This window comes from Sinocyclocheilus grahami, unplaced genomic scaffold (genome assembly GCF_001515645.1).
Source record: "Sinocyclocheilus grahami isolate Dianchi unplaced genomic scaffold, SAMN03320097.WGS_v1.1 scaffold1012.1, whole genome shotgun sequence".
In the NCBI taxonomy this organism is placed as follows: domain Eukaryota; kingdom Metazoa; phylum Chordata; class Actinopteri; order Cypriniformes; family Cyprinidae; genus Sinocyclocheilus; species Sinocyclocheilus grahami.
Window position 1 is genome coordinate 231,023 of NW_015506191.1, and position 20,037 is coordinate 251,059.

General features: G+C 38.1%; 1 protein-coding gene across 5 annotated transcripts in view; it reads left to right on the forward strand.

Annotated features, from left to right (window-relative positions):
• The window catches only part of LOC107565618 (SUN domain-containing protein 1-like), a 38,646-nt gene that overhangs the window by 13,645 nt on the left and 4,964 nt on the right, over positions 1–20,037 (forward strand). For 4 of the 5 annotated variants that reach the window (XM_016250880.1, XM_016250878.1, XM_016250877.1 and 1 more), the window contains 14 exons: positions 4,103–4,318; positions 5,811–6,013; positions 6,632–6,865; positions 8,740–8,820; positions 10,527–10,628; positions 10,843–10,941; positions 11,282–11,375; positions 11,550–11,608; positions 13,858–14,060; positions 14,173–14,433; positions 16,292–16,384; positions 18,944–18,987; positions 19,079–19,223; positions 19,397–19,663. In XM_016250880.1, coding sequence (XP_016106366.1) covers positions 4,176–4,318; positions 5,811–6,013; positions 6,632–6,865; positions 8,740–8,820; positions 10,527–10,628; positions 10,843–10,941; positions 11,282–11,375; positions 11,550–11,608; positions 13,858–14,060; positions 14,173–14,433; positions 16,292–16,384; positions 18,944–18,987; positions 19,079–19,223; positions 19,397–19,663 — 2,028 coding nt within the window. In that variant the 5' untranslated portion in view covers positions 4,103–4,175. The remainder of the gene's footprint in view (positions 1–4,102; positions 4,319–5,810; positions 6,014–6,631; positions 6,866–8,739; positions 8,821–10,526; positions 10,629–10,842; positions 10,942–11,281; positions 11,376–11,549; positions 11,609–13,857; positions 14,061–14,172; positions 14,434–16,291; positions 16,385–18,943; positions 18,988–19,078; positions 19,224–19,396; positions 19,664–20,037) is intronic. The other variant, XM_016250881.1, reaches the window with a different exon arrangement.

The following is a 20,037-nucleotide window of genomic DNA, read 5'->3' on the forward strand; positions in this document are numbered from 1 at the left end:
GTCTGTTGTTGAACCACAGGGAGACTTTCATAGTCACAGAGACTTTTTTTCCCCCCTCGAACGGCTGGTCGCACCGGTGCGACCTCAGATTTTTTTTAGTCGCACCATTGAGAAATTAGGTCGCACTCTAGAGCCCTGCTTTTATATCACTTCCGGCATCTGTCATACGCGGAAGCAGTTCTGGCGAATGGCGTAGGTCGTCGGCGTTGCGTGATTAGGGACAAGCACAGAGAGAGAACAAAACAAAACACCGGTCGTGAATTAGAAGTACAAACCCAAGCCAAGAGGAGACTGGTTTTCCTTTGCTAAAGTAAGGAAACTTTGCTCCTGTAAACAAACTCGTGAGACTTGCATATTCTCAGAAGCGCGTGACGCATGCGTCCTACGTCATCCGCCGGAACTGTCAGAGGAAAGTGTTTATTACGTTTGAAATATGGATATTTTTCTCACAAAAACGCATGGAATCGCTACAAGAGGCCTTTATTCATTCCCCGGAGCCATGTGAAGCACGATTTATTATGGATGCGCGCACTTTATTTGACGTGTTTAGGACTGTTAAAGGGGTCCTATTATGCTTTTTCACTTTTTAAATTTTATCACTTGTAACGAGATGATCTGAATCAGGTGTGTTAACAAAGAAGAGACGTGCAAAACATGCAGAGCGGGGGTACGCGAGGACTGGGATTGAGAACCGCTGGTCTAGAACAATTCTTACAAGTATAACACGACGTAGCTGGGCGCCGCGGACAGATGCCGAACGGCGCCGCCTGTGTACCTACACTCGTAGAAAATAATGTATTTGAATGTTAACGATGTGGCGCAACGTTGCGCTTCTTGTCCTGTGTGCGACCGCCTGAAACACTGTATTTTTTTTTTTCACTTCCGAAAGCGGATGATGTCAGGAAACAGTGGTTGCAATTTACTTTTTAACTCTGTTCCTGAGCATTATAACCACAATTTGCTATTGTGTGCTGCGCATTTTACTGAAGACAGCTGCCACATCACGAGTGAGTAGTGCCGGATTCGCCAAAAGCTTTTGTTGAAAGACGGAGCAAGGGGGCGGTGCAGTACTGAAACACCGTCTAAGCTGTTCGCCAATCACAACGCACTGGGACAGCTAACCAATCACAACACATTTAGTTTTTCGGAAGGCGGACCTTCATCAAAGCCGGAACTAATCGAGCCGTTTGTGCCAGCCTGGGGAGAGAGGTATTGTAATAATGTAAATTATGTGAAAAATAATGCATTTTTCGAACCACCAAGCATGAGAGCATGTTCTAGTACACCCCCAAAACAAAATCAAGACTTTGTGAAAGAGCATAATAGGACCCCTTTAAAGAGAAACACCCGCTGGCTGCAATGATAACGCTTGGAATAGCCAGGATAATTTTTTATATAACTCCGACTGGATTTGTCTGAAAGAAGAAAGTCATATACACCTAGGATGGCTCGAGGGTGAGTAAAACACAGGCTAATTTTCATTTTTGGGTGAACTAACCCTTTAAAGTGATAAAAAATCTCTGTATTTAAAAAATGTATTTAGTCACCACTTGTAGTACACTTGAGTTATTATTAATAATAATATTAATATTATTATTTTATAGCCATATTATTCATATTATTTTATAGCTATATTGATGTATAATAAAAAAATTAGCCAAATTTTGCAGCCCTACAAGCACAGCAAACTTTGAGGAAATTTTTTTTTATTGCACTTTTAAACCACATTTTTTCATCAGAAAAAGTTTGTCTAGATTGTGTAAATATATTTAATTAAATATATATAAAATAATATAATTATTTTGGTGTTGCAAGTTGTAGTATGATCTCCTTGATTGTAACAGAACCCTTTCATTTCCTGTGTCATTAATACACCAGCTGCAAAATTGGCAAAGAAGTGATCTTTCAGGAGCTGATATAGTATGTATGGTTCAGATCATGAATACTGAAGATAAAGGGCTTTCTAGTAATTCAGTAAAGTTTGGGAGGGAGTGTTTTATTCAAGCTAATCTGATGTGGCACACGTCCAATGGGTATTTCTCACAGGAAGACACGGTCTTTAAGGGACTGTTATTTTAAGATGTTTGTGCTGTGTTTCTCATTTCCGTTGCTAGGTTTATTCCATGCTTTTGTGTTCTGGTTGCTGTAGTGTTTACGCATGACTTGTGCCAAACTCAGTGAGAGTGAGAGAGATGGATATTATAGTAATCATATTTTCAAAATGTAATCAAATGAAAATTAAACAATTCCTTTTATTTTTTGGCAAACAAAGTGCTGCACAAGAGTTTTACTGTTAAAATTAGATATTATAGTTAGTCGCATATGCGAGTGATTTACTCGCAATGTAGAGAGTTGCATTTATAGTTTAGTTTTCTTCGTGTTTTTCTGATAAAGACTTAAAGGCAGAGTAAGCGATTTCTGGTAGCCAATGTTGATATTTGAAATCACCAAAACAAACACGCCCCTACCCCAAGAGGGTCTTGCCCCTATTTTGATAGCTCCGCCCCACATATACGTACGCAACCCAGACAACAATTAGTTCTGTGAAACAAAGCAAAACCAATGTTACACCGTGTCTACGGACGTGAGCGGCGCGGCGCAACAAATCCCCGACAGAAAACTGCTGCCGGGTTCTATTGATGACGTGCTGACACAAATTTCGAATGGTTTTCAACGGTCGGATCGCAGGCCTCCGCTCCTCGAGTTCTCTCCAGCGCTGGAAAGCTGATCCGATATTTACACGGGTCCTACTTCTTGCCTTATCGTTCCTCAGACGTTTTCCTCTTTAGTTTTTTTATCCGCCATCTCTATGTCCGTCCTGTGCACTGAACGCGCTCTCCTCCACGTCACGAGTAGACACACCCCTTATTGCTGATTGGCTACAAGTTTGTTTTGCGATTCGGCCCGAATCAGTTTTCTAAAGTGTTTTTGAAAAATCACATACCCTGCCTTTAATAATGAGTGTAAATGATATGCATTAATATCATTTAGTTAATATCAAATAGTTGTATTTTATATTTAATCTATCTGTATTTATGTTCTACTGTTAGTGTTATCTGTATGCACCAAGGGTCTGAGAGTAACGCAATTTCAATTCTCTGTGTGTATGTGCTGTACATGTGGAAGAATTGACAATAAAGCAGACTTGACTTGACTTGACTTGAACTCAGAAAATGCTTGTTTTTTTTACCGCTGCTTTTCAGGGATCATGAACGTCCTGTTAGGGTTCAGTGATGTTTAGATCTAGTAGCTGGCAGGCCATTAAACATATTAAACTTCATCCTGATGTTTATAAAAGCACTCTTCAGTTTGTTTAGCAGTGTGTTTGAGAGTGTTATCCTAGAGCAGGGATTCCCAAATGTTTTGTCAGCTGAACTCCTTAACTCCATAAAATATTTACTTGAAAGCTTTGACTACACATTAACATGTTCTTGATTTTCTGATGTTTGGGTAATGCTAACATGACATGCAGGGAGTTCACAGCAAATCATCTCACATTAAATACCTCATTCATTCATTTAGAGCTTTTTATCTTTCTTCATCTTCTCTAGCCAAAATTAATATGAATTTTGTTTAAACCAAGGCCGCCGCCTTGAATCGAGTCAGATTTATTGAGGCAGACAGGTTTGTGGGCAGTTGTCATCTTCTCAACAATTTCTCCTATGTCTTTGACGGAGGCCTGTATCTCCTGTAGAGTTGCCCTAGGCCTCTTTTGTGACCTCCCTTACTGCAACGCCCAGTTTTAAGGGCCAGGCGATTTTGGGCAGGTGCACCACTCACATTTGGCACCTGTAATTATAGCGTCAGAGAGCTTTAAATTATTGCTTTGAAAAGTTCATAACTTTCCTTCATTTCTTGGAATGTTCCCAGGTCATTCAAATTCAAAATTTCTCTTTCTTTTTTTTTAAACAAATGCGCTCAAACGGAAAGGATTCACAGTGGATTCTTCTTTTTTTGTTACTACTGACTGCAGGTGTCTCAAGATTAAACTTGTAAATATGAGCAACTGCAATCCACAGGTTGTACCATGTGACTAGTTTGTGCAGCCTGTCTGAATGTTATATATTTACATATATATTTACATGTTTTTTTCGCCCTGCAGCTCAAGTTACTCGACCGCAGCCCTTGAGTTTGAGAAGGAGCATCAAATCAATCCCGTGTACGACTCGCCCAGAATGTCTCGCCGTAGTTTGAGGCTACAGACCAGCAGTGGTTTTTATGGTGACAACAGCCTCACTGAGTGCACAGGCATTCACAGTGTCGGCTCCTACAAGCAGACCAGCACCAGCACCGCCACCAGCAGCAGCAGCGTCAGCAGGTCAGGTCTTCTTCTCTCTGTCGGTGTAAGATAACAAACCAAGGGTGCAACATTACCTCTTATCGAGAAACCCACACAGCCTCGTGCCAGCACTTCTACGTGAGATGAGCGGCATGTTTTTGTCATAATAATTTGAAAATTTTAACTTTTAAAACTGTTAAGCCGATGTGTCTTGTTACTGTGGACATCTTTGCTTCAAGGGAAGGAGGGTATCTTAAATTAGTAGTGACAGTCAGCATCTCAACTGGTTGTGCTGCTGTAATGACTGACATGTTGGTGCTTGAGTAAAGTGAATTGAAGAAAAATTAATGACATGGTGAAAATACCATCTTTCCAGCCTTAAAAAAATTCCCCAAAAATATGTTTGTGCGATCAGCCTGGCAGCGTATATTTTACATGACTTACAGCAAGTTTGTACAACTTGCGTGTCAATGCTTAATCATGGGCCATTAAACTGACGCAGTGTAAGCATGTAAGTATAGTAGTATTAGTATTTTTGCAAGTAGTATTTTGTCTTTTAGTGTATAATTTTAAGCAGAGTGGACAGCATTTTTAAAAAGAAATTAATACTTTTTAACAAATCAGCATATTAAAATGATTCCTGAGGAATCATGTGACACTGAAGACTGCGGTAATGATGCTGAAAATTCAGCTGCGCAGCACAAGAATAAATTACATATTAAATCCTAATAGGTTTTAAAATAGAAAACAGATATTTTAGATTGTGACATTATTTCGTAATTTTTTTTAACTTTTACTGTATGTTTGATCAAATAAATGGAGCCTTGGTGAGCATGAGAGGCCTCTTTCAAAAACATTTAAAAAAGCCTTACTGATCTACTGAAACCTTACTCTTTTCAAAAGTACTGTATATATAAATGAACTGAATTCCTTCTATTAGCAAAAAGTTACTCCGTGATCATGTGTTCTTAAATGGCACATCCTCATGATTCAATTAAATCCTAATAGGTTTTAAAATAGAAAACAGATATTTTAGATTGTGACATTATTTCGTAATTTTTTTTAATTTTTACTGTATGTTTGATCAAATAAATGGAGCCTTGGTGAGCATGAGAGGCCTCTTTCAAAAACATTTTAAAAAGCCTTACTGATCTACTGAAACCTTACTCTTTTCAAAAGTACTGTTTATATAAATGAACTGAATTCCTTCTATTAGCAAAAATTTACTCCGTGATCATGTGTTCTTAAATGGCACATCCTCATGATTCATTATGAATGAAACCTAGCATCATTTATAAGATCTTAACTGGGATTTCAAAAATCTAATTTCTCTAGCACTTGCAAAAGCTATTAGAGGAAAATACTCCTTACTTCATAAATATTCCTTATTTTCATGCACCAAATGGGGAAAAATTGCACAATTTTAAACAAATTGCTATTAGGTGACTGCAACATATGGCTGTATATAGGGTGTACTACCAGTGCATACTCGCTTTCAAATGTAATTGACCTGCTGTATTTTTCCCCCCAGGTCTGTGCGGAGCAGGAGGCAGCAGCAGGGCTCATCCGTGTACGAATCTGAGAGCGTGTCTCAGAGCGTGACTCAGACTCCTCAGAAAGACCAGACCCTGTCAGACCTGAGTTTCACCAGTACAGCCAGTGATGCATCTCTGATCTCCAGCCTGCTGGATCAGTCCACTCTCAGAGAGAGCTCCAGGACACACACATATTCTGGTCAGCAGCCTCTCACGAACATGAAGTCAAAACTAACCCGGTAAAATGTACTCACCCTCAGGCCATCCAGGATGTAGCTGAGTTTGTTTCTTCATCGGAAGAGTTTTGGAGAAATTTTGCATTACATGACTTGCTCACCAATGGATCCTCTGCAGTGAATGGGTGCCGTCAAACAGCTCATAAAAGATTTCTCCAAATCTTTTCTGATGAAGAAACAAACTCATCTACATCTTGAGCATCCTGTGGTTTAGTGCAGTTTTGGGTGAAGAACTGCCTTAATCAGTGCTTATTTTTTCAAAAGTTTGTCTTTGCAATCTTTCATGAAAACTTGCAGATTTTCAAATGTAATTGGTGTCATTTTAGGCAAATGTCACACTGTAGCTATTGCTTATTTAATCCTGACTGTTTAAACTATGAAACTATGCATAAACAACAGTTTTTGCTGGAAACTCAAGTTTATGTTTAAGTTAACGGAGTAAACAGCTCTCATTCTGGCTCGGAACTGTAGATCAGGGCAGGTTATAATCAGTCCTTTGTAAATAACATCAGGTTGAAGGGTGAACTTTGACTCTTTTTATTAATCTATTTGTTTGTTTGTTTTCTTAATGTTGTGTTCAGCACAGAGAAGAAGAACTGCTCACAGCTCTCTGTTGGAGAATGGAGACACCAGTAAAACAGAGGTGCACACTAATCTGGCTAACGGCTATATTTGTAAGGACTGCTCGTTCCACGCAGACGGGAAGGAGGATGAAATGGCATGTTCCTTACCGTACTCGACATCTGTATCTTCAGCGTATCAGACAGCTGCAGACGCCACTATGACCACTTCTCTGAACAGTGTTGGCAAGACAGGTGAGGACATGATCAAGTCAAGTCGCAAAAATCGCCTCTCCATAATTCAAAACACTTCATTGTTTGAGTAGTTTACCCAAAAAAGAAGAAAAGTTTGCTTTTTCATCATAACAGATTTGGAGAAATGTAGCATTGCATCACTTGCTCAGCACTGGATCCTCTGCAGTGAGTGGGTGCCATCAGAATGAGAGTCCAAACAGCTGATAAAAACATCACAATAAGCCACAAGTACTCCACACCACTCCGGTCCATCAACTAACATCTTGTGAAGTGAAAAGCAGCAGTTTATAAGGAACAAATCCATCATTAAGACTTTTGTTTACTTAATACCCTTGCTTCCTGCTGAAATATGATTCCTCGATCCATGATAATGCTTTCTCCAGTGAAAAAGTTATCTTTCTGAATCGGAAGATAAATCTGCACAGATCCAGCGCTGTTTACAAGCCAAAACAGCTCTTTGCAAATATGTGGGTGGATTTTGATATGAGAGGACAACAGAAGATGGACTTTTTCACTGGAGGAAGTGTTATGGATTTTGGACTTTTTTTTTGGCCAGAAGCAACAGTTTAAAGTTAAAACACCTTAATGATGGATTTGTTTCTTACAAACATGCAAATTTTCACTTTTTAACTGATGGACTGGAGTGTTGTGGATTATTGGGATGTTTTTATCAGCTGTTTGGTCTCTCATTCTGACGGCACCCATTCACTGCAGAGGATCCATTGATGATGTAAAGTGATGTAGTGCTACATTTCTCTAAATCTGAAAACTCATCTACATCTTGGATGGCCTGAGGGTGAGTAAATGTTCAGCAAATTTTCAATTTTGGAGAACTATTTCTTTAACCCTCATATTGTGTTTTTGTTTCAATAATTTGTTTAACATCTTTATTTTTGTTTCACCATGAATATTTGAAGCAGAGAAAGGCATCTTAAATGTAGAAGGAAATAATCTCCCATTTTCAATTTGGAAATATTTCCAGTTGCAGGGATTAAAGTGGTCCGTCGCTACGATGGATTTCCATCAGTTCATAAAGACAGTCACTTGCTTCATTCCTGAATGATTCAGTCGTTCGAATTAATCAATTGAATGAATGATTCAGTGATAAAATCAGTGACTTGCTGTCACCTGCGGGTGGATTTAGTTTCATTTTTATCGTATAATTTCAGTTATTTAAATTTAATATTTCTGTATTCAAAATTTTATATTTAAAACATTAATCTCCACATGAATTTATGAATTTATTTGCTCTCATGCTACCTCTGAGTCTCATTAAACGTCTGAAAATGTACCTACAAGCCACTTTTGCGTTCTTCTGTGCCACCTCTGTAGTACAAATGATTTTTTTATTTTTCATATGATTTGTAACTTACTTGTCTTATTCTACTTATTATATTGTTTTAAATAGAAATTTTAAAAAGCCAAAGGAGCACTTTAAGGAGTCAAATGTCACCTCGTATTAGGAAGGCAAATTTTTTATCAGAATTTTTGATTATTGATCAGAAAGTAATCCTAAACATTTAAATTAAGAGGACAAGCACTCCTGACTGAAATGATATGCTAAAAATGAAACTAAATCCACCAGCAGGTGGCGGCAAGTCACTGATTTTATCACTGAATCATTCATTCAATTGATTTGTTCGAACGGCTGAATCATTCAGGAATGAAGCAACTGTCTTTATGAACTGACAGAAATCCTTTGTAGCGACGGAAGGGAACACTTTAATCCCTGCAGTTGCAATGTGTGTAATTTTTTTAAATATATATATATATATATATGCAAATTCATGCCCAGTCGCTTTTTGTGAAATAAAATGAAAAGCATGCTCAAATTTTAGATGAGCAAATGCTTATTTGCTCTGTGTGTGTTTCAGCTCATGACAGCTACTGTGGCAGTGTGAACGTGCGAGATCTGGTGACCACAGACAGCCATCTCAATCTCAGCGGCTCACTCTGTAAGTACACACAAGATACGTAAACAATGCTTCAGTGCAAAAGCAACCACAGCTACAGAAAGCACTACAGCTAATGAACTATTATAACATATGACATTGACGTTTGTGTGGCTAAACATATTTTAGTAGTGAATCAGCATCAACAGAAGTCTAGATTGCATTTTGTCACTTTCAAAGTGGTCTCTTTAGCTGTTCACTGATTTTATCACTGAATCATTCATTCAATTGATTTGTTCGAACGGCTGAATCATTCAGGAATGAAGCAACTGTCTTTATGAACTGACAGAAATCCTTTGTAGCGACGGAAGGGAACACTTTAATCCCTGCAGTTGCAATGTGTGTAATTTTTTTAAATATATATATATATATATATGCAAATTCATGCCCAGTCGCTTTTTGTGAAATAAAATGAAAAGCATGCTCAAATTTTAGATGAGCAAATGCTTATTTGCTCTGTGTGTGTTTCAGCTCATGACAGCTACTGTGGCAGTGTGAACGTGCGAGATCTGGTGACCACAGACAGCCATCTCAATCTCAGCGGCTCACTCTGTAAGTACACACAAGATACGTAAACAATGCTTCAGTGCAAAAGCAACCACAGCTACAGAAAGCACTACAGCTAATGAACTATTATAACATATGACATTGACGTTTGTGTGGCTAAACATATTTTAGTAGTGAATCAGCATCAACAGAAGTCTAGATTGCATTTTGTCACTTTCAAAGTGGTCTCTTTAGCTGTTCTACAAGTCTGTCAGGTGAAGCAACCTATATTTGGTCTCATTAGGTTATAATCCATCATTCTCAGAGGTTGAGAAAGAGTTAAGTGAACCACATGCTTATTTGAGTGCATTTCCATGTTGATGAGCACTGAACTCCAGTTTGTGTTTTTGTATGGCTAGTTTAAGTGAAGAACCTAAGCCTGATGGTCAACAGAGAATGTGATTGGCCCATTCTGAATGACATTCTGAGAGTTTAAGGTTGACAAATGATGTTGTTAAACCGAACCACACATGGGAATTCAAGAGTCTGGGACATTGGATGTAACAACAGTCTAAAGTTGACACTTGAGCTATTTGTGATGTTTTTATGTTGCCTTCCTGGCCATATATCTTAGTCTTTTTTTATTTACATGATGGACGTTATATTATCAGTCATTTTGAATGTATTATTTTATAGATTCAGATTTTAATTTACTGTACTTCTCAAAAGTTTGGGATTGGTAAGATGTTTTGGAAAGAGGTCTCATCAAGGCTGCATTTATTTGATCAAAAATAGACAAACTTTAATATTGTGAAATATTATTGCAATTTAAAATAACCGCTCTTATTATCAATGTTGAAAACTTGCTGCTCAATATTTTTGTGGAAACTGTCAAGCATTTTTTTTCAAGATTCTTTGCATAGAACTTCAAAAGAACAGCATTTATTTGAAATTCAAATCTTTTGTAAGATTCTAAATGTCTTTACGGTCACTTTAAATCAGTTTAATGCATCCTTGCTGAATAAAAGTATTAATGAATTTTAAAATATATATATTTTACTGACCCCAAACTTTTGAACGGCAGTGTATTATTTAGAATTTATTATTTTATGAATGTATGTTCTAGACTTCATTCATCTGCTTTGTATTGCTTCCATGAATGTACTGTGGTAAAACTGTGAAAACACATCTTTGTTGATGTTGTCGTCCCTGCTGATTTTCAGGTGATGACTGTAAAGGAAAACAGCACATGGAAATGCACACGGAGCACAATTCCTACACCCACCATGTATACGCAGCCTTGTGGGCCCTTGTTTCTTACACAGGTTATACACCTTCAGATCTTTACACACCTTCCCAGTAGACGGCAACTTCAGTGTCTCATTCCAGTAGAGATACCTTTGTGTGTCTTTCACGATTTGTGTTTTTCATCCATTTGTTAGCTGAAAGAATATTATGTAAGACACTGAAATGAAAGAGATTGGGGGGGGGGGGGGGTGATTGTGTTCTGTTTTGGCTGTTTTGATGGTACACACCCAGGTTATGGGCTTCTGCGGGTTTGCCGAGGTTTCGGCTCGGCCGGTGTGTTTGTGGCCCGGAAGCTGAAGTCCGTTCTGTGGTTGGCAGTGTGTTCTCCAGGTTGATATAAATTCAGACTCCAGCATGCTTGTCTTTGTCTCTTGCTTTCTCCTTTCCCTCATATCAGTGTGGCTTATTAGACTTTCGCATATATTTGACTTGTTTGTTTTTCAAGCACAGTGAACCCACATCACTTCTGTCTGAAGACTCAACTCATTTTAACCAGCACTTCTTTTCTTAGCTTCTCAGCTGTGGTGGTTCGAGTCCATCCGTCTCTGTTTCTGAATCTTTGACTAATAAATCTCTTCCTTAAATCATTTAAACCTGTCAGTGTGTCACTTGGAGCAACTTTCACTCCATATAACTTCCTCCTCTGCTCTTACACATGTGCTCTGAACAGGGAAAGCAGCAACTGGCGCCTTCTGGTGGCTGGGAACAGGATGGTATCAGCTGGTCACGCTCATGTCTCTGATCAATGTCTTTCTTCTCACCAGGTAAAAATTTAAAGTATTTAATCCTTAATATAAATCTTTTCTTTTGTTGTTTTTTTGTAATGCACTATAATCATGTGATATGCTGGGGGGGTTTTTTTGGTCAGAATGCAAATATTATCACTCATGTTCATATGATAAATGTAGTCTTGAGCGTGTTTTCTCTCTGCCTGTCAGGTGTCTGCCCAAACTACTGAAGCTCCTTCTGTTTCTGCTACCCTTACTGCTGCTGTTCGGTGAGATTTCAGTTGGACTGATTTGTAACACTGCCATTGAAGGAATATTAATGCTTAGTGCTAAAGGAATTCATTTAATTTAAAGGGATAGTTCACCCAAAAATGAAAATTCTGTCATTAATTACTCACCCTCATGTGGTTTCAAACCCGTAAGATCTTCGTTCATCTTCGGAACACAAATTAAGATATTTTTGATGGAATCTGAGAGCTGTCTGACCCTCCCATAGACAGCAACACAACTGATATAAACTGTATAAATGGAAAAAAACACTTTTACAGTGAGTTACATAAGCATGTACTTTTGTTACATGCACTTACATAAGGTAGTCTTTAGTTAAAAAAATAAAATAAAAAATACTTTCAACTTTTTTTTTTTTTTTTGGAGGTGGGGTTACTTTCTCTAAGTGGAAGACCTTTTGCTTAAGCATTACTTGTATACGTGTAGATGGATTTTCTTCATTAAAACGGTCCTTCACAGATAGATACACCCAGTCTCTTCCTGGTATTCTTGTGCTGACACCGGTCAGTAACCGGATTTGCTTGTTTAGCTGATGATGCACGAGTCGAAAGATTAGATATACACTACCAGATTTACACCATCAAATTAAAAAAAATATATAAATTAATACTTTTATTTAGCAAGGATGCATTCAGTTGATTTAAACTGGGGGAAAAAAAGCAAATCAGCATTTTAGAATGAATTCTAAAGGATCATGTGACACGGAAGACTGGGTTAATGCAGGCCCGGTTCTACGGGGTGCAAACGAAATCAATAGCACCCTCAGTTAAAGCTGTAATAGTGGCATTTCATTGCAGATGTGGCAAACTATCCAGTGCATTTGCACTTTGGAGATCGCTTTCTATTTCAACGTGTTTTTACAGCGTTGAGCAGTGTAGCCAATCACAGACATATCTGTTGATTTCTTGAACCCAACAGCCAATCAGAGAGAGAAGTTAGAATCCACTCACCGCTGGAGTTTTTGGTCAGGTGTTGTGGTCCGCACGAGTCATCTCATTATAACTCACTTTGTGAGATCGCGATGAACTAAGATGAGTGACAGCTTTTAGTGAATATAAACGGAGCTGAAATTAAAACTTTATTTTTACCTACTACTTTTTCACAATATTAATGTTTTTTTGCATTTCTGATCCAATAAATGCAGCCCTGGTGAGCATAAGAGACTTTCAACAAAAAAAAAGAAGAAGCTTTTAAAGATCTTACCCACTTTAAACGTTTGACCGGTAATGTAACTTTACACAGAAAAGGGTGCTAAGTGATTCACTAGAGTCGTACTAGTACATGTAATGTTTGCAAGTTAATGTTATACTTCTGTAACAGTGTTATATTTGCATATTTGAAATGTGTACTGACATCGCCGCAGGCTTGCTTGTTAGGCTTCCATTGTAAGTGCGTTACACATTAACAAACACATTTGTCATTTATATTTAAAAAATGAGGGCCATGCGGTAAGCTGTCTGTGGTCATCAAAAGCATGTCACAAAGAGTAGTGTTATACATATGAAGAGTTTTTTACAAAATCAGATAATGCCATTTTCTTCCATTTTCAAAAATCAAGTTTTTTATGATGTTATCATGTTTTTATTGTGTTAGTTAGCTGTATTTTTTAGTTATTTTTTAACCTAATCAAAATTACCCAACTGCAGTTTGATTGAGATTAATTGGAATGCACAATGAAAAAAACACGAGTTTTGAAAATTGTTAAAAATTGAGTTCTCTGTTGTTGTTTTTTCAAATGAACTCTTCATATAGATGTTAAAAAACTCTTAAAATACTTATATGGGAGACTCCAATACTTCTTTTTGAGTCTAATATACAGAGACAAGTTATATTAAAAACAGGCATTGTTGTTGCAATTCATTTTGGTGACACTAGCGGCACAGAAACCGTTGTTACGATCCAAACATTCCTTCACGAAACCACTGGCACTGATGAACAGCCACAATTGTGCAATCAACCATAGTTATAGCCCAGATGGTGTTGCTTATTCTCTTGATTACTTTCACACTTAATCAGGATTGCACAAACACACATTCTCTCTTTCTTTCTCCCTCTTCAAATCCATGATTTGAATTTGCCTGCATAGCACTGAAGTCCCTTCGAAATAACTGAAAAAGTCCCAGTTTTTGTACCAGAAAGTTCATAAACTTCTTATAGCAGGTTCTGATCAAAGACTATGTGATTTTTAGAGACCCTGTCTTTTAAAGTTTCCCTTTCTCTCTGTTTAAAGGATTATGGTACCTCGGTCCGCCCATCGCTCTGTCCTTCCTTCCAGCTGTAAACCTCACAGAGTGGAAAACAGCAGTCACTTCTTTCCCATCACTTCCTCCACTCCCTTCTCTCCCATCTCTTCCCTCTTTCCCCGCATTACCTTCTTTCACTAAAGAACCACTGGCTGACGAACAACACATCTCACCCCCGGTGATCTCACAGGTAACAAACCAAGACCAGTCGGTAGTGTATGATATCTTGTGTGAAATCTGATATTTAATCATTCAGCAAAAATACACCAATTTTAATCAAATTCTGATCTGAATTCTTTCAGGCTGCGTCAGAGTCCATTAACAGCGAGCGTTTGGCTCAGCTGGAGCAGCGTGTGGCGGCGCTGTGGGAAAGCATCCTGCAGGGGGAGCTGAAGGCTAAACAGCAGCATGAGGAGGCCGTTGGTTTGGTTCAGGCCCTTGAGGATCAGATAAACACACAGACAGACCGAGAGAGTCTCAGCCTGTGGGTTTCTCAGCTCTTGGAGCCCAAGTTCACTGCGCTCAAGGGACAGATGGAGAGAGTAGCGGTTAACAGGGCGGAGGTCAGAATGAGTGCTCGTCTTATGTTTTACCCATGGGCGACATTTGACTCTCGAGTCAGGGGGGGGCAAGAAAAAAAAAGAAATCTTTTAGGGATGTAGCCTATGCATCAAAACAATGTGCTACCATATTACAGCGCAGTGAAGAATAACTTAAAGAGGTTGCCTGTGTTTACTAAACTGTGGAACTATGACACTTGCTGCTGATTTGAATGGCGATGCTTCCTGTTTTAAGTGTCAGTTGATGGCTTTTCATTTAACCAGAAATGCGCGCGCTCCTTTTCTGATGTTCATTTAAGTTTGCCGTGTCTTTTTCCCGTGTCACTTGAAATGTGTCCGTTTTGAATCATTGTGGTGAGACACGTGAGGAAAAAATAAACAATCAGTTTATGGGACTGTTCTGTCATAAATCACATACCATTCATTTCTGAACTTTCTACCGTCCGTTACTGGAAATGAAATTACTGGTTAATATGTCCCGATCTCAATAAGTTTACACACGCTTTTAGTCCGTGAACTGGATCTCGCTCAGGACGCGCGCTGTCTGTGGAAGTTTGGCCAGGACCACTTCCAGAGTAAATCACCCAGGGATTTTTGTCCCGTCTATTGCTTATCGCTGATATTTCGAGAATGAATCCAGCATCATTCCCGAAACTTTGCAGCATGTATGTGTCCGAAAAACAAAAGTTTCATTAAAGTTCTGAATGGATAGCCTAGAGAACACACAAAGCACGCTCCCTTTATTATCACTAAAAGAATCACTCAAAGTTCATCGCGATCACAAAGGTCCGTTATAATCAAGCTCTCTAAACTACACAATAAATCTCTTTATTTACATCGCGTCTGCACTCAGTCATGAGATGATTCGCAAGCGTGCAAAACTCCGGCTCTTTCAGCGGTGAGTGAATTCTGAAAACTCAATAATGTTTCTGATTGGCCATTGCGTTGAAGAAATCGACAGATATGTCTTTGATTGGCTACAGTGCTCAATGCTGCAAAAACACGTTAGATAGTTTGCCAGATATTTTAATTGCTTTTGCTTTCGTTTGGTGGTATTTAGCACTGTCTAGTACCCCCGTACAACCGGGCCTGGGCTGACATCGGGGATTACTTGACTGACGATATGCCCCCCCTAATGTCGCCCATGGTTTTACCCTTTAGGTTTAGTGTTCTCTTTTATTTTGTTTTGATCTTTAGTTATTTTCACTTCCAAAGTGATCGCCAGAAAGTTAATATTTTATAGGACTGTCCTGCTATTAATGATATTATTCAACAATTTCTTCTAAGATTTCATTATTAGATGTTTTTCATTAAAAAATATTAAACCGTTATATAGTTATTATAATTTTGGTTTAGAAGGGAAATTGTCTTTTTTTCATTAATTATTTATTTATATATTTTGCCATGACCGTTGCCTTTGAAGCTGATATGGCTTTTAAAATAAATACTAACATAAATAAAAATAAATGTGGAAGCATATTTTATGGGACCATCATGTTTAATGTTATTATCCATCAATTTTATTCAGAAATGTTATTGGTAGATATTTTTTAGATTTTTTTTAAATCTTGGGAAATTTGTCAGTTTCCATCACAACAAAATGAAAGATTTTATGTAGTTATAATGCTGTTCTTTAAGTTTAGTTTAATTGTATTTTTTGACATGAATATATGGATATAAGGTAAACTAAAAATTATAAATACAAAATAATATGGAAGCATATTTTAAAGTCCTGCTTTTAATGTTACTAGGCAATGATTTTTTCCAGAAATTTCATGAATGTTAAATGTTAACAATGTTAAACTACAGTATTTTATCTAGTTGTTATCATAATGTTTTTTACTCTCACGATGTCTTCCAGACTGAGGAACAGCATGTGCAGCATCAGACGAGTCTTGAAGCTCGACTAGCCGAGCTGAAGCTCCTGCTGAAGAACCTGAACTCTAGAACTGAGGTATAAACACACTCTTTTGAGACTTTCAGGTCTTGTTGAAATGACTGAAACCTAGTGCTGGGCGGTATACCGGTTCATACCAAATACCGGTGTTTATTTTTGTTATGATATACATTTTTTTAAATACCGCAATACCGGTGTATGTCGCTTAAACAACGTTCGGAACGCGACACTGTTTGAAAGGGGTCCCTTTTCACTGTTGCACTGTGGTGAGGGAACAGCTGTATGTGTTACTAAGCGTGAAAGTTCTGAAACTGAAGCTGTAGAACTAATAGAATGTGATGATGACACAGAAGAACTCATCCACAATATCCACATTGACTGCCACAAATATCCACCGCCCCCTGCCATCAGCTCCCACGTCTCACACACACACAAGCGCAACTTTAGCACTAGATTTAGCAATTTTCAGACCCTTTTAGCGGCTTTTTCCCATAGAATATTCATACTGACAAACCTAGCGACTTTTTTGGATAAACCTTAGCTATGGTTCAGTTGGAGGATTTCTCCAGTGCTGTCCCGCGAACGCGAGGTCTGACTTTCCCGGACAAGTGTCACCTCTCTCGGCGTCTGTTCTGTGCAGTGAGCGGCAGAGAAGCAGTGCACTCAGTTGGCCGCACCACAGCCGACTCGTCAATAAATGAGTACAAAACAGCGTTTCCTAGCACCTGTTGCTTACTGATTGTTTGGAATTATAAATATAAGCGTAGTTCGTCTGTTAATATCACATGCACTTCTTTGTTTGTTTTAGTTTGTTACTCAGATGCAGGCAGTGTGCTGCATGTTGATTTTATCAGACGATGCCGCGATTATAAATGAGAGTGACTCCTGGTTAACGTGTATTAAAAGGGGTCGTGTTTAGTCACTATTTAGTGTGGTATTTTTTGACAATATTCACTCATCATGACAGTAAAATAGAGCGTTCTATAGTCAATATACTGCAGTATTTCCTCTCTCAATCAGTAGAAAATATGGTTAACACCCGGTCGTGCATAAAAAAAGAAATACCGTCATGTACCGTGAAACCGGTATAATTTTGAAAAATACCGTGATATACATTTCATACCGCCCAGCACTACTGAAACCACAGTTTCGAGATTGTTCTACCATGTCCTCAGACTCCGAAATTATTTGTTGCTTTGCTGATGTTCGTCACTACAGATGATTTAACTTTAAATTCTTCTACGAAATACTATAAAATTGTAACCGATAATACAAAATATTTAAAATGGCCTACACAACTGTTCAAAAGTTTTCAGGAACTTAAAAAATTGAATATTAAATTGTGATGCGATCTAGGAAAACCCGTCAGATGTCGCGCTGGGACGTTTTCAGGAACTTCAAAAATAGGTTGAATGTCAATTGGGTTGTCATTAAATTATTATTCTATAACATCTAGTCTATCATGTCTGAAAATATCTTGCCAAAATCCACTTGTTTAGTGCAGAAAAATAGCGATTTATTGTGGCAAGCAGAAAAGACGGTCTTTCTCAAGTTTGCTAACATGTGCTGCGGAGGTGCTTTCCCTTAACACTACAAAGACAGTTCACCTATCAAAATAAACCATGTAATGTATATAATAAAGGCATTTTCCGCTGTGAACTATGGCATGCAAAGCTTGGGGTAGCTTTAGCTAGTCTGCTTGTGTAATGAAGCAGTATAGAGCCCTTGACAGAGCTCTCGTTCTTAAAGTGACCAGCACCATTTTCATAGTAATGCTATGCATTACTTTCATTTAGTTCAAACGGTGACAGCGTGAAATAAAACTACAAGTTTAGAACCCAAACCTACAAATTACAGTTCTGAACTGTGTCTGGTTATGTTTTATAAATCCAGAGAGTAGTAGAACAGGAGAAGAATTGGAGATTGGAGCCTGCACGCTGTAATCTGTGATGTTTTATGAACAGATATACACTTACTGTTCAAATGTTTGCAAGTGTTGTGTGTTCCTTGGGGTCATTTTGTATCTTTTACAACATGTACAGTGACTAAAATAAGTCTTTTGCCACAGTAAAGTGAAACTTTTACTTGTGATACTTGACTGTTGTGCTTTTATTTTCATTGCCTCTCTTTAAACCAGTGTTTCTCAAATTTCTGTTCCTGAAAATCATGGTGATCAGCCAACTTCAGATAGCCATAACCTTTGTTACGTTCAAGCTATGGATGAAATAAAATGGGTTTTCCTAGATTGCATCACAATTATTATTACAAATTAAAATAACTTTTCTAATTGAATACATTTGAAAATATAATTTATTTCTGTGACGTCTAAGCTGAATTTTCAGCATCATTACTCCAGTCTTCAGTGTCACATGATTCTTCAGAAATATTTCTATTAGCCTGATTTGCTGCTCAAGAAACATTTCTTATTACTGTTAATGTTTTGCTGTCACTTTTGATCAATATAATGTATCCTTGCCTGATTATAAGTACTAATTTATTTTTAGAAATATCTTACTGTTTCTAAAGATTTGAATTGCACGTTCTAGCACCTGTAACTTTTTTTTTTTTTTTATTCTACTCCATCTAATTCTGTCTCAATGTTCTTCTCAATCAAAGGAAATCCATCTAACACAGCAGACTCCAGTACAGGCTCCTGTCAGGTAGACATGCTAATACATCACTAGCTAAAATGGTTGTTTGGGGCTCCTCCTGTCTGAGTGTTAATGTTTGCTCTTGTGTTTCCCACTGCAGTGTTGGAGTCACTCAGGAGAAGCATGATGCTTTGCTCACTGAGGTTCAGAGGCTGGAAGCAGAGCTGGACCGCATCAGAGGAGACCTGCAAGGAGTGATGGGATGTAAAGGGAAGTGTGACCGACTCGATACCATACATGAAACCGTACGTAATGTTTATATACAGCACATAATACATTTATCCTGCTTTTTCACTTATATATATATATATATATATATATATATATATATACAATATAACAAAGAGTGAAAAATTGAAGGGGGTCTGAATACTTTCCGTACCCACTGTATATATATAAAATCGAATATCTTCCCCAGGTGTCAGCGCAGGTGAAGGAACAGTTGTATGCTCTGTTGTACGGTCGTGACGGAGGTGAAGCAGAAATTCCCGAGCCGCTACTGCCGTGGCTGGCATCTCAGTACACACGCTCCTCTGACCTCACCGCGACCCTCATGACCCTGGAGCGCAGCATTCTGGGAAATCTGTCCCTGCAGCTGCAGGAGAGCAAACAGCATCAGTTCTCGGCTGAAACGGTTACTCAGACCGTCGCCCACACCGCCGGGGCTGCTGGGATGTCAGAGGAGGTACTACAACTGTTGTTTTGTTATACACTAGGGTTCAAAAGTTTGGGGTCAGTAAGATATTTTTTTTTTTTAAACAAATTAATACTTTTCTTCAGCAAGGATACATTAAATTGATCAAAAGTGACAATAAAGACATTTATAATGTTACAAAAGATTACCTTTCTATTCTTCAAAGAAGTATCACAGTAAAAATGTATCTCCGTTTCCTCAAAAATATCAAGCACCAAAATGTTTTTTTTACCTTGATAATTATAATAAATGTTTCTTGAGTAGCAAATCAGAATATTAGAATGATTTCTGAAGGATCATGTGACACTGAAGACTGAATGATGCTGAAAATTCAGCTTTGACCACAGGAATAAATTATATCTTAA